The sequence below is a fragment of the Colletotrichum godetiae genome (assembly GCF_030913485.1).
Source record: "Colletotrichum godetiae strain CBS 193.32 chromosome Unknown BDP55scaffold_62, whole genome shotgun sequence".
Classification (NCBI taxonomy): Eukaryota; Fungi; Ascomycota; class Sordariomycetes; order Glomerellales; family Glomerellaceae; genus Colletotrichum; species Colletotrichum godetiae.
Window position 1 is genome coordinate 128,919 of NW_026851310.1, and position 14,294 is coordinate 143,212.

Here is a 14,294-nt window from a genome sequence, read left to right on the forward strand (position 1 = left end):
CGTCTCGAAAAAGACATTGAAGCTCACCAAAAGCGTATTCATCATGTGGCACACAGTCGTAAGGTGGTGATAGTTCTGTACTTTAATACCTTCAACACACACTAACTACAATACTAAACATCGACTGGACTCGTACCAGCACTACCAATTTCAGACAAAAGAGAAAGGAAACCCAATAACTCCATTTTGATACAAACTGCCGTTCATCCCAGGTGACGCCGACCCAGCAGGCTCATGCGTTATTCAATACTCGTCAATATGTCCATGTGAAAACAACTTCTCAGTAGACACCAATTTCGTCATCCTAGGCCACTTCCTCCACTGTCGCAGCCTCATTGTTCAGGGTTTCTTGACTCAGGTTGGAGCCAAGGTCTGAACTGACGTTTGAGCTCACGACACTCTCGGTCCACTCGCTCTGGAGGTCACTCTGCAAATCGCTTTGGTTGTCGTCGTAATAGTCCGAGTAGTCACCGTCGCCAGTGTAATTGTCGGTACTCTCCGTCACGACAGTTGTACCGCGGCTACCACGGCTCATACGACTGCCATGACTGCTACGACGTAGCGTCTCGGTGTCACTGGGATCATCACCGCCAGCCGGTTCTTCGTGCATAACAGGCGTGGGGCTGGGCATGTTCTCCTCCTCCGTCTCTTTCAGAGACATGTTCTCCTTGTCGAGATCTCCATAGCCCTTCGAAAAGCCTCCAGCCCAGCTGGACTTGCGATGACCACGGGCACCGGCTGTCCTGACGCTCTGGCTGCGCTGGACACCACCGGTAGGCACATTGTTCGTGATCTGGCTCAGTGACAAGATACGGCGAGCAGCGCCCGCTTGCGAAGGAGGCTTCAAGTTTCGTTTGGCAGAAAGCGCCAAGTTGACAGCAGGCGATGCAGGCTTCTCAGAGACCCCGTTCTCCTGACCCGGCTTTTGGTCCCGGACACGCTTACGGCTCATAGCGTCTCGTCCTTTGGTCGCCTTTGACATCAGGAGGACGCGTGAATGGTCCATAACGCCTTCCAGGATGCGGCGCTCAAGACCCTCGGCACGAGATTCCATGTCGTGAAGCTCATCTCGACGAATGTGCAGTGCAGTCTCGAGAGACGAGACATCACCCGTCAACCTTGTCTTCTGCCGAATGAGACTTTCTTGCTCCGTCCGAAGTCCGAGTACTGAGGCCCTGAGTCTCTCCTCCTCCTGCTTCAGATCGAGCAAGCTGGCCTCAATCTGCTCCTTGAGAGTAAACTTGCGCTCGAGATCAATGGTCACTTCTTGGAGAGTCTGCTCTCTGTCGTCTTCCTCCTCTTTGATCTTCTTGGTCTGGGTAGCGAGGAAGAGCGAGATGTCCGTGGCCGTTTGAATGACTTGCTGGTGAACCTTTTCAAGAGTGTCGAGCTGACCAAAGGCCTTCTCAGCAGCATGAGTATGATCAACAAGCTCGTCCAGCTTCACGTGAACAGCTGCATCGTCGTACTTGTCAATGGGAATCAAGGCCTGTTGCTCGGCAATCTTGTCAAGCTTGTCCTGCACAGTTGCGTCGTCGTACTTGTCGGTGGGAATCAATGCCTGTTGCTCGGCAATCTTGTCAAGCTTGTCTTGCACAGTTGCGTCGTCGTACTTGTCAGTCGGGATCAGCAGCTGCTGTTCAGCAAGAACTCCGAGCTGTTCCCGAATCACTGTGTCATCGTACTTTTCGGTTGGGATCAACGACTGCTGCTCAGCAAGCTTGTCCAACTTCTCGTGCACTGGCGCATCATCGTACTTCTCCGTAGGGATCAACGACTGCCCGCAGGCAAGCATGTCGAGCTTCTCTTGAACTGCAGCGTCGTCGTACTTCTCGGTTGGGAGCAAAGACTGGTACTCAGCGATCCTGTCAAGCTTTTCCATGACCACTGCGTCGTCATACTTCTCCGTCGGGATCAGCAACTGCTGTTCAGAGAGCTTGTCAAGCTTCTCATGCACCGGTGCATCATCGTACTTCTCAACAGGCACCTGAGAGTGCTCCACAAGCATGTCGAGTTTCTCGTGAACGGGCGCGTCGTCGTACTTCTCCACTGGTATCTGGGAGTGTTCCACGAGTTTGTCGAGCTTCTCATGCACCGGCGCATCATCGTACTTCTCGACAGGCACCTGAGAGTGCTCTACAAGCTTGTCGAGCTTTTCGTGAACGGGCGTGTCGTCGTACTTTTCTGCTGGAGTGGAAACATGCTCCACTATCTTGTCAAGCTTCTCATGTACTGGCGCATCGTCATACTTCTCAGGAGGAACGGAAGCATGCTCGACGAGCTTGTCAAGCTTTTCATGAACGCCTGCGTCATCGTACTTCTCGACCGGAACCTCAGTATGCTCGATCAACTTGGTAAGTTTCTCCAGAACCACAGTGTCGTCATACTTGTCAGGAATTGGTGGCAGAGCAAGCTCAACTGGCTTGGCATCCTCGATTGTCTTTTGAATATCGTTCGTTGACGTCTTGGCGTAATCGTAATGTTGACCGACGATGAGCAAGACATCTTTGATGGATTCCAAGATCTGAGGCTGGGACTCAATAAGCTGGCCCTGAATGATTTCGACGGCGTCGACAGCTTGCTTCAAGTGGTCCCGAGTTTGCTGGTGATCGGCTTTCCCGTCCGTATGGTTCTCCTCAGACTTCGTCATGAGATCCTCAACTCTGGTGAACACGGTCTTGGATGCCTCCTCCATCTTCTCCATCGAATCGGTAACAGCAGCGCCAAGTGTGTCCACGAGAGACTTGAGCTCTTCGGCAACAGCCTTGGTACCCAGGACTGCCTCTTCAGTGCTGGCATCTCTAGCCTCCCCGGCCTTTGCACGGTCGTCGAGGGCAACGTGGAACTCGTCGTACTTGGTCATCAGCTCCGCGACCTTCTCCTCAATCTTGGCGCTCAAGGCCTCAGTGGTCTGCTGGAACTTTTCGTCGGACTCCAGCTTCGCACCGACTACAGCGGCCTTGGACTCTTCGAATTCGAGCTTCATCGTGTCGGAGAGCTCCTTCAGGTCTTGGTTCACGGAAGCGTTGTTCTCCACTGCTGTTGATACACCCTCGAGCAGCTTTGAGAGACTCTCAACTCCAGTGGCACCCTCCTCGAGTTTGCCCTTGACCAAGCCCTGGAATTCCTCAAGGAAGGTCTTGACTTCAGTGACGCGTTCGCTAACGCCGACAATCTCGGCTTGGCGCTCCTCACTTCCCTTGTCGTGCGACTCGGTCAGAGAGTCAAGTCGTGTCTTGAGCTCTTCGAGTGGAGTCTTGAGCTCTTCGATCGGGGTCTTGAGCTCCGTCTTGAGCTCTGTCTTCAGCTCGTCCAATGGGGCTTTGATGCCTTCCTGTAGTCCTTCCTTGAGTCCCTCCAGGACCACCAAGGCCTCGAGAGGGCCTTTCAGCTCTTCCAAGGTTGACTCTGTCTTCTTCAAGTCTTCCTTGGTGACGAGGGCTGCTATTTCCGTTTTGAGCAGTTGATCGAATACGTCCTTGATATCGTGACATGCAGCTTCTACAGCCTCGACGTCAGTCTTAGTGACTCGCTCGGGGTCCTCCAGTTGCTTGGCAGCACTCTCCTTCATTTCTTCAAAGCCTGCAGCAACTTGCGTCACCAAGGCCTCCACGGATGTCACGTCATCCTTCTTCGGCAGGGTATCCAGCTGTGTCGTAATGAGATTGATGGCTTCTCTGGTCTCCAGTATGGTGTTCTCCAAGCTGTCCAGATGCTCTTTTCGCACAGCTTGCTCGTTGTCAATGAGGTCATCCAACCGGCCCTTGGTGTTACGAAGGATAGTTTCAATCGCTTGGACGTCTTCCTTTGTTGAAGCATCGGTGCTGACCGGGCTTTCCTTGGACTTGACCCACTCCTGGATAGGCAGAATCGCCTCTTCCAGACGTGTTATGTCTTCCTTGGTAACGGAGCTCTGTGCATTGAGCAAGACTTCTTCGATGCGGGAAGTCTCGTCCTTTGAGACCGACTCTTGCACGAGTCGAAGCATGTCCTCGAGACGGAGCATGTCGTCCTTGGATGCAGATTCCTGAAGAGAACGAAGCATGTCCTCCATACGTGTGAGATCATCTTTAGCGACAGGATCGGCGTTGGCAGGTTCCATGGCCTCGATCTTGATTCGGAGCTGTGTGATGAGAACCTCGAGGTTCTTGATGTCATCCTGCTTGAGGGCATCAGCCGGAACTGGCACAACGGCACCGTCATGCATGGTCGTCAATGCCTTGTCGTTCTGGCCTTGCAACTCTCGAAGGCCATCGATTTCTGAGCGAACGTTGTCCAGCCCGGATTTCAATGCATCGAGAACCTCATCGTTGGCTGTGAGATCTGCTGGCCGGTTCGCCACCTTGTCGATACTGATGCGCAGATCGGCCAAGCCATCGTGAAGAGCGTCTAGAATGTCCGTGACACCGGCAAATGGTCGGCGCAACTCGCCACGCACGCTGTCGATTCCATCTCTCACGGCTTCGATGATCTCCTTCTGGTTGACTTGCGGAGTGACCGGAACCATGGAGGAGTTGACAGTGTCGCGTAGTGACTCCATGTGTGACTCAATTGTCGATCTGGAATCGCTCGAAACGCGGTCGACCAACATAGCCATCTCATCCCTGAAGGTATCTAATGTGCCAAGAAGAGTCTGGGTGATTTCTTCTTGTCCGGCGGTGCTGCCACTGAGATGACTGACATACGCTTCCATGTCAGCACGAAGCTTCTCCAGACCGTCCTTAGTAGCGTCGAGAATCTGCTCAGTGTCACGGCCGTTGGCGGCGGCGTTCACTTTCGCATCCTCTGTCACTGCTCGGAACTCTCCGCGCATGAACTCAAGAATATCTTGCAATCGAGTGACGACCTCTTCGTTGTTGTTCTGGTGTGGTACGAGAGCTCCAGCGCTAGGTAGATCGTAGCCGCTGAGGCCTTCCTTGACCGCATGAAGCATGTCCTCTCGGGTGAGCTCTTGTGTGAATGCCGAGGGGGCAACGGGGAACTCGAACTCCTCTAGGCACTCGCGAACAGCTTCAAGAATCTCGTCTCGCGAGAGGCTTGCCGGTGTCTCAACGCGAGGCGGCGAGAAATGCTTGAGACCCTCAACGACTGCTTGGAACACCTCCTCTCGCGAGGCTCCTACGGGCTCCTGGTCCCTGTCGACGTAGTCCTGCAATCCCTCTTTGAGGTACTCCAGGATCTCTTCCCGTCCGAGGCCAGGATCTTGGTTCTCAACCTCAGGCTTGTAGTTTTCCCAGGCGTCCCTGACAGCCTCGATGACATCCTCCCGATTCAGATCAGGCTCTTTCTCCTGCGATGCTTGAGAGTCTCGGAGCGCTGCTCTCATCGCATTATAGATTTCTTGATAGTCGATTGCTGGTGCTCTTGATGCCACAGAGCTGGCGGACTGGCGTCGATGCTCACGAAGAAGCTCGTCCATGTGCTCCCTCATTTGCTCGATTCCCTCATGGACGATCTTTGAGACTTCGTCGTTATCGGTCGAGGGCTCCTCAGACTTTGGTTGGGCCTGAGCCTCATCCAGTCTTCTTCCAATCTCCCGTCCCATACCGAGGACTTCACCACGAAGCTCCCGGACGAGAGCCTTGACTTCTGCGGTGAGGCCGCCGCCTTGTGCTACACTGTCCTTGACGGTACGAATGATCTTGAGCACTTCGTCACTAACGATCTCAGAAGCATTGCCAGATGCTGCGGATTTCGAGGCGGGCTCGTTGTGCAAGGCTCTCTCCGATCGATGGGTCAGCTGACTTGCATATCCGGGGTCGTAATCGAAGTCCATGGTGCTATTGTCATCGTCAAACACAGCCGAACGAGGCATGTTCCTGTTGCTCTCCCCATGGCCGCCGCCACTTCGCGAGATCATGGCATCCGCAGGCTTGGTCTTGACGAGCTGGATCAGCTCATCGACCTTTGAAGCGGGCGCCACTCCAGCGAGCTTCTCGGCAACGTCGGCCAGGCGAGCAAGAAGCAGGTCGTGTCCCTCTTTCGTACCCATGTCTCTGATAATCTTGTCCAGTATCGCGATGGTATTCGTAGACTCTGAGTTAGAGTTGGCGTTGGAGTTGCAGAGCGAGGGTGTGCTCAGGGCATCTCGATCGATGGATGCCGCAAAGCTATTCGGTGAAGGGATTCTAGGCAGAGAAAATGGGCGTCCAGCTTTGCTTGGTGGAGGGGAGGTGTGGTGAGACTTGGTATCGAGGAATAAGCTGTTGACGAAAGGGTCGCGAGAGCTCGGTCTGCTGCTCGCAGCAGCATCCTGGGCGTTGTTGATCAGTTCGCGCAAGCTCTTGCGGATATCCTCGTCCCGAGCTTTTGTCGCTTCCTTCAGACTTAGCAAGTCGGTGGCATTGTCACGGCTTCTTCGGCTCAACTGAGCCATGTCTTTTGAGAGAGCTGTCGCGATACTGGTGAGGCTCAGAATCTGTCCCGAAAGGGCTTCGACCTGTTGAGGAGCCTTGACGAGTGCAGTAGAGCCATTCGCGACGTTCTCCTTTTCTTGCTGCTGACCTTGAAGCGGCATATTCTGTATGGCAAGCATGGTAGCAGATTGTGGAGGTGTGTTTTCGCCCAAGATGCTTTGTTGTTGTCTCTTCATAGGCGGGCGTGCGACTGGCGTCTGACTCTGAACTGATGAAGGTGTGGTGGCCTCTCTCTCCGTCGACCTAAGATCTGCAAAGCTATCTCTCCTGCTATCGGCGAAGCTGTCTCTTCTTGTGTCGGCGAAGCTGTCCCTTCTGTTGGCCGCTGGTGTGGAAGGGCGTGTCCGCTCGGGGGACTTGGTCGGCGATGGGGGGTTGGACTGCTGACCGCTCTCCAAGAGCAGACTAAGGTCTCTGACGTTTCCTGGCTGCAAGGACTGCATGCGTTTGTGGTGTGATCCTTTGATGAGAGAACGTTCGGGGGAGGTTTCGGTATTCCTTTTGGTCAAGGGTGCCGGAAGCATGGCGCTCTCGCGGGCTCTTTCGTTTAGAGCAGCGTGGGCAGACTGAATGGCAACGGAAGTTCCTTTCCTAGAGGTTGTAACTGGCGATTGCGGATTCATGGGCAAGGGCGGTGGTGCCCTATCGGGATCTGAGCTATCCCACCTGGTCTTCATCAGTCTACGCCAGATAGCAGACATGGCAAGCGCATCATGAACGTTGTGTATAGGGAATGGGTGTCGGTGGAAGAAGTGTTGTGTGTTTTGGTGACTTACATGGGAACCAGAGCTCTGCCTTGATCAGAAGACATTGATTGCCTGTGTCTCAGAGGACGATCAGCGTCCCTGGAAGCTTCGCGCTCCACGGGCGCCATTGTTCTCGAACGGGGCGACGAGGTGACTAGAATGTGATCGGAGTCGGGTGAATGGTGTTGTTGGTGAGGCTAAGAAGCCTTGGAATGCGGGCGCGAGGGAAAATGTAAGTCAATGCAATGCGACACAGTCTCCCAGGCACTTTGATGTTGATGATGGGGTGGATAATCAGGTAGTGTTAGTCGTTGCTTGAGCGCCGCGCTGCACCAGGAAAAATTGGCATAAAGCGGCAATTGCTAAGAGCAGACAGACGTGAAGGAGCTCTGCAGGAAGCGATGATGGCGACTGCGCAAAGCAAAGCAAAACGAGGTAATGTCAAGTCAAGGTCATCCGGGACTCTGTGATCCAGGGCAAAGGTCGAGTCGGTGACAGCGGTAATATGGGTGGGCGCGGTCTTAAGAGCCGGGTGGGGGTGGTTCAATGTTTGTTACCCGGGGGAGTTGAATGTGGATGGAGCTGTGGACGGGTGTGGATGTGACGACGACGACAATGGAGGGTGCGGTGAGATGTTGTTCGGGGCTGCTCACGTTGATGGGCCCCTGCCAATCGAGGTTGACGGCATTTATTTTGCTAAGCGTTGCGGAGCAACCATCCTCAACTAGCAGTGCCGTCTGCGCTGTTGCTCAATGTTTGGCTGCGTTGATCGGGCACCCACTCCCGGCTGCATCCAAGCGGGGGCCGCTAGCGAAGCGCCCGTACCCAACCTACGTGCCATATTCGCCAGGGGTGTAGTGGACGACACTGATGAACAAAAGATGCGATAAGATAAGAGAGGAAACTTGGAGGTGATGCCGCTCGATACCTTAGCTCTATTTCTCCTATTCCTATTGCTGCTGCTGCTACTACTGCTGCTACTATCACTATCATTACTTTCTGGTTTATATGATTGAGATCATGATAATACCGGTGGTTATAAAAGGCGGCTTATCGTGAATTGACCGGCATTCTATCTCATCGCTACTTGCTACCTTACTTCGAGTACCTGAGGTACGTTATATCTTTCTACTTTACGCTTTCCAATCAATGGGCTCGTCACTCTTCTAGGCTTGTTGCTATAAACTCGTTCCGCAGCGCGGTGCACTTGGTGCAAGGGTTTTTGAGAAACATTGGTGATAAGAGCGTTGTAGAGCACAACCCTTACATCATGAGAAATGTTTGTCACTTGCACAGCCCGGCCACCGCTTTTGGATTATCAAGCTACTTGGAAAAGAAATCTACGGCATTCCGTGGCCATGCAATTAGGGAGGGGGTACTGGCATCTACCCATATGATTTAGCGATCCTGCCAACATCATTCAACGGCTTTGGGTTCTGGCCAGCAACGTTCAGTTGGCGTCTCAGGCTAGCTGACAACCAGTTGACATCGTGACTGAAGTCGAGCAACTGCGAGTTTTGAAGTATCACGAATTCGATCGAATGCTAACCGGACGTGGATGAAATAGAATTCCCGGCCCAAGTGCTTCCCGAGTTCATAAGTCAAGAGGGGGGATAAAGGAGAGGATAGATATGCGCATAAGCAAGTCACTTCTGTCAAAGACAAAAGCCAAATACCTATTGGTTCTTTTACACCTCAAGCCTTGCAGAAACAATATGATGTCTACTTGCGAGAGGCACTGCTTAAGCCAGACGTTGAACTACACCATCCATCGCCCCTGCCGCCATGGAAGTCAAATAGACAGCAGCAGCAGCAGCTCGAGCGAGGCAGACCATCAGAACACACGGTAAAGGTGAGGAGGCAACCCAGTCGTAATTGGTTATAACCCTTCACTCTCCTTCACTCCCCTTCTTCCGTCAAGAGATCCGCGAGGCTTTGGCAGTGCGTCGTGCATATCTTTGTCAAAATCACACTTGTACATGACATCCTGCGCAGATGGGGTTCAAGGTAGGCGATGATCGACGCGAGGGATCCGACAACTCTAATTATCTGTTCCCTTAGTTGCCACGCTGGCGGGGCCGAACGTGCACTGCAAGAGCCAGGCTATGATTGCCCAGAGAAAACATGGAGAATTGCGAATAGGATGTGCCACTGCTGCTGGGGTTTACATCTCATACTACACAGGCATCGCACACCAACGTGGGCAGTTTTCAGCCATCCCACACGTACAAGCCATGGTGCCATGGTCTAGCTGACTAGCCTACTTACAGCCCTCGCGTCGCAAAGATATCTCGCCGTGCTTGTATTGGACGCGGGTCGTGTGGTCGTCCGTCGTTGGATGCACTGCCACACCCAGAACTCACACGAAGAGAGAGTGGCGCAAAGTGCCGCATTGGCGTCAAGCGCCACGACCGCGTACTGAATGCCTGAGGGAGCATAGGAGGGTTGCAATCGACTAAGTTTTGCCAGGTTCTAGAACGACTGCTTCAGCACGGCCAGGATGTTCAGACGTAGATCCTTCAGTCCGCAACCGCAATGACGAGAAACGAGACTCGGCGGCGGAAAGAAGTCGAAGCTGGTCCAAACCTTGTCAACCCTTTTGCTGTGTAATCGACCAAGTACTGTGGTACTCAAGTGCGGATACTCGTCCATGCACTGTTGAGAGGGGGGCGGTGTGCTATGCTCGTAGCTCCGTATCCGAACCAAACTTCACATTGCTCCATTCACTGGCAGGGAGAGCCTCGCTCTCGAGAAGCGGAAGCCAAGAGAGTATGGGACCCCGATGGCCATATTGCTCCAGTCAATGACGGTCCATTTCAGCCCTTTATGCCCACGGACGCCTTGGATCAATGTGGTCATCCCAACCAGCAATTCGGACAGATTTTTCCATTCACAACAACTTACAGCCCGAGGAGCGGACGCTGAGGTGGTCAAGAGATAGCTTGCTTGGTGGCGAAAATAGGCAGCCACAACCAAAGTCTGTACGATTTGACAGATGGTAGCTGTGGGGAGATTTTGCGGTGAACTGACGAGAGAAAGCGCTGTGCGGATACAGTTCTGTGTTGGTTGCTGTCAAGACTATCGGGGAACCCCTGCCCCGAACTATTGCCAGCCGAAAGATCGATCTCAGGCTAAGCCATCGTGGGCCGTGTTCAGGTGGGAGTACCCGTACCGACAGACTGATAGGCGGTGGACAGGCGGTGGACAGGTAGGTAAGACACGTCGATCAGCGGTATCTGGTATCTAGCATCTGGTTTCCGATATTTGAGTGTGAGGTCGACTACATACGGAATATCTGCAGGCCTTGTGATAGCTCAAGTAGAACAGATGGGAACCAGAAAAAAAAGCCCTGGCCGAGAAACTACAACTTGGGAGGCTGGGAGCCACCTCAAGTGGAGGCTAGCGGCCTTCCTGTCCCGGCTTGGTTCCGTTCGAGCCGGCCGCGGTGTGTGCGGGTGGGCTACTCCCCCGGCAAGATGTGCGGGGGGCACAAGTACGGAAACTGACGAGTCGAAGACCGGTGTAAGGTGTCTTTGGTCCTTGTTCTTCTTGGAGTTCGGGTTGAGGTGACAAGACCCAGGAAGGGTTCGCGACGCTGGCTCAGACTCCCTGCAGTCGCGGGGGTCCTATCATTGCTCAAACGTCCAACAAAAATGGTCCAGGATGCTTTTTCAATGGGCGGCGGCCGTTGGCTAACAGACGTTGAAGGCGTGCGGCAGAGTCCAGACACATGTGGAGGCTAAGTCCCTGAGGTACCTCATGTTTTGGATCGGGTTGGCAATGGGTAGCCAGCTGGCAGCGTTCAAGAGACGGCAGTTGTCACTGAAGGCCGCAGAGCCAGACGTTTGCATGGCTTTCCCCCCGGACTGACGATCGAGTTTCATCTGCTGCAAAAGAATTCCTCCTGCCTGAATCTCTGCGCGTTAATCCCCTGATGCAATGTGGAAGATTTGGATCGGGCCGGGAGCAAGCGAAATTGGAGCCACAAGTAGTGTTGGCGGGGTGGACAGAGCAGCTCGGAATGTCAAGCTTGATATTTGCGGGCGGTGGTCCGTAGGTAGTAGTGTATGGGTAGATTGCAGAGACTTGTTGGCGATGACTCTGATCGTTAATGAGTATCCGTACGTAGGCCATGCGTGACTATGTGGTTCTGAGTCTGTGCTAGGGTGGACGCGGGTCTCGTAGGCATTGAGTGGTGGCGCATCTTGATTGATGAGACGGCGTACGATTGACGATGCGCTTGGTGTGGACTGATGCACGGTGTCTCTTGGTGGATACTTTGCACCTTGCGATGCCATGCGATGGTCTCGAGGTTGACGTCGATATTGCAAAGGAATGTAGAGCACAGGCTTCAGAGTGCCTCATGCGTGGAACAGACGTTAATTCCAGCGTCACCCGTGTCTATTCCATCATGCTCTCTCCACCTCCATCGACTCATCGAGTACCTTGGGCTAGTTGGGCTGGTAGCTCAGGACAAACGCTGGCTGTACCTTATCATTGAAGTGGGGTTGATCTTTGCTGTGTGTTTGTAGTTGAGAAACAGAGCACGTATTGGGCGAGGAGTAGGTATTAGTCGGAGAAGTAGAAGGAAGAGGTACGGAGGTGCGTCTCAATAGTCCTTGCAGTTGCTGCCAAGACCAACCCCTGCCATAGACAGGGGAGTCGACAAGGGGCTGGCTAGGGTGTGTACAAGCGGCAGAATTCGGCCACTTCCACCCACTGTAATTATCGTCAATTCAGCGGTAAAAAGTCGTCAATTGAGGTCAATTAGTGGTCGTTTGACGGTATAATCCAGCCCGACGACCCTCTTTGTATTCATTGCCGCCCTCTAGGGCAATTATCTGTTGGATGTGGTGAGGTACCCTTTCTATCCATTTCTGGATCTCCTCTTGCGGTAATGCTTTCTAGCACTCTTGCTAGCGACGTACTGCTTCGGCCCGTGACGAAGGTGCCCCTTTCCTGGTGGTCCATCTCTTCATCCACGGCCAGTAAGGTTTAATGGGATTGAGGTCGGGCGAATTACCCGGCCAGAGAAGCTTCGTAATCTCGAAAAGGCTGTATGTATAGTGGGTGAAGTGATGGTCGTGAGCGGGTGCTTTGTCCTCTTGTACGATTGGATTACCAGGTAATCTTTTGATATAAGGGAATAATTTGGGTAATAGGATCTTTTTGCGGTATCTGTACTAGTCAATTCCGCCCTTGCCGTTCCGTATTAACTTGCCCGACTTCGTATTCCAATTGAATTGGGGCTTACGGCCTGGTTGGTTCTGTAAGCCCATTCGCTCTATACTACTCTCGAGCTCTTACTGTTAATGTCGAATGGGCTCGAGCTCTGCGTTAAGCTCGGTAATCACTGCGTCGGCAGCCTTCCTCTCAGTAGCAGTCTCGGGAATCTAACAGTGGCACGGCCTTTTCGAATCGTATGAGAAAGACCCCCAAAATATGAATTCGGAATAACCCTTCCACCTCTCTCGTATGCACTGCCTAGAGTAGGCCTCGTCTGGGCGACGCCAGAGCTTATAGCTACCGCGGCGGTGGTTGAGGGCAACCGCGGTCTCGTCTGACCATACAACCCGCTTCTAATCGTCGAGGGTCCAGTATTAGTAGTCGAGGCACCACTTAAGTCGCTCTTGCCGCATCCTTTTTGTTAAGCCTGGCTTGCGGGTTGGTTTGGTCTTGTGGAAGCCATAGTGACGAAGGATTCGCTAAATAGTTATTGCAGATACGTTAATGCCCTCGTCCCTTAATAGGTCCCTAGCAATATCAGTATAGTTCTTTTTACGCCTATACCGGTCGCGGCAGACCTTGTGGATGACGGCATTGTTGACCTCTTTCGTCTGTTTGGTTGGACGGCCATTTCGGGGGGCATCTTCGTAATGGGCGGGCTTAATCGAGAAGGTAGGAGCAGTTGGGTCGAATTCGTTCTTTTTTGCGCGGGTAAGAACGTCGTAAATAGTTTGAACTGGAATTTCTAGAGCCTGAGAGACCTGTTTAGCAGTCTACCTAATAAGTCGACTTTGTAGAGCAAGAATCACTGCCCTGATGCCTGGATCTAGCTTCTTCTTTGTCGGCATCTCAGGATCCATACTGAGGAAAAAAGAGCAGCGTAGTAAGTAGCGATTTGGCGGTTTTGATATTATCGTAGGATTAGTGGTAGTATCGTAATGGCGGTGTATGGGGTAAAATCGTTGCTATGGGCAGTGCTGGGGGGAAAGTAAGTAAAGTGGGTCAAGATCAATCCCTAGGCTCTTATTGGTTCAGATGGGCAGTAATTGTGGGTCTGGGGCTTGGCAGCGACTGCAAGGACTATTGAGACGCACCTCCGTAGAGAGGACCAGAACCAACGCCGTAACGCTTCAATGATGCTGGATCTTGAGTGGAGCGCAGGGAGTAGGGAGTAGGGATTCAAGGTGAAGGGCCAGGCGAGTGACGATCACGGAGTTCGCGACGGCCATGGACGGTGGAGCACAGGTATGGCGAGGGGAATGGACCGTGGCTGAGGGAGAAACTGCTTGAATATCGGTACGGAGGACGGAGTGCGGAGTAGAGAACCTGTACAAGTAAAGGTGAGCTATGATCCTGTGGATGGTGAAAGCGAAGGATACGTGGCTGCGAAAATTGAAAGGGAGGTGTGAGGTTGCAGAGGGCGGCTTCCCAACTCATCATGCATGAAAGCCGCCAATTTGCCGACTTTATTACCAAGGCGGCGCAAGAGTCCAAGACCCAGCGACCCGCGAGCTCTTTCCATTTGGTTTGGGCTACGGAGTAGGTAGGTACCTTCCTTACCCTGCTGCGAATCGGTACGTACTCGAACAGGTTGGTACTCGGCGATTCGGCCCCAAAGATGGTGCAACATACGATTCCACTTGCTTTTGTCTGGTCCTGTTCAGGCCGTGGCTCCCTTCTTCCTCTCCCACAGCGTTGGATGCCATGCTTCTTGGTGAATATGGATGTTCTGCTTGCATCAGCACTGGCATCTAACCGAAACAGGCCAGGCGCAAAAGAATGACAACTTTGCGTGTAATCTACGGATGCCACGCTAATACTCCTAAGGGCCGACCGGGAGCTCGCGAGGTCGTGGTGGTTGCCAAATCTCATGTGCGACATCAGACGAGCTGTAGCATCCTCTCCA

The 14,294-nt window shown here is 53.1% G+C and overlaps 1 protein-coding gene across 1 annotated transcript; it reads right to left on the reverse strand.

The window, feature by feature from the left end:
* Window positions 1-304: 304 nt before the first annotated feature.
* On the reverse strand, window positions 305-7,290 carry BDP55DRAFT_733394 (chromosome segregation ATPase; the record flags this gene model as incomplete). Its single annotated transcript, XM_060580084.1, has 2 exons — window positions 305-7,082; window positions 7,193-7,290. The coding sequence occupies 2 exons, from the start codon at window positions 7,288-7,290 to the stop codon at window positions 305-307; spliced, it is 6,876 nt and encodes a 2,291-aa protein (XP_060424078.1).
* Between the last annotated feature and the right edge of the window lie 7,004 nt (window positions 7,291-14,294).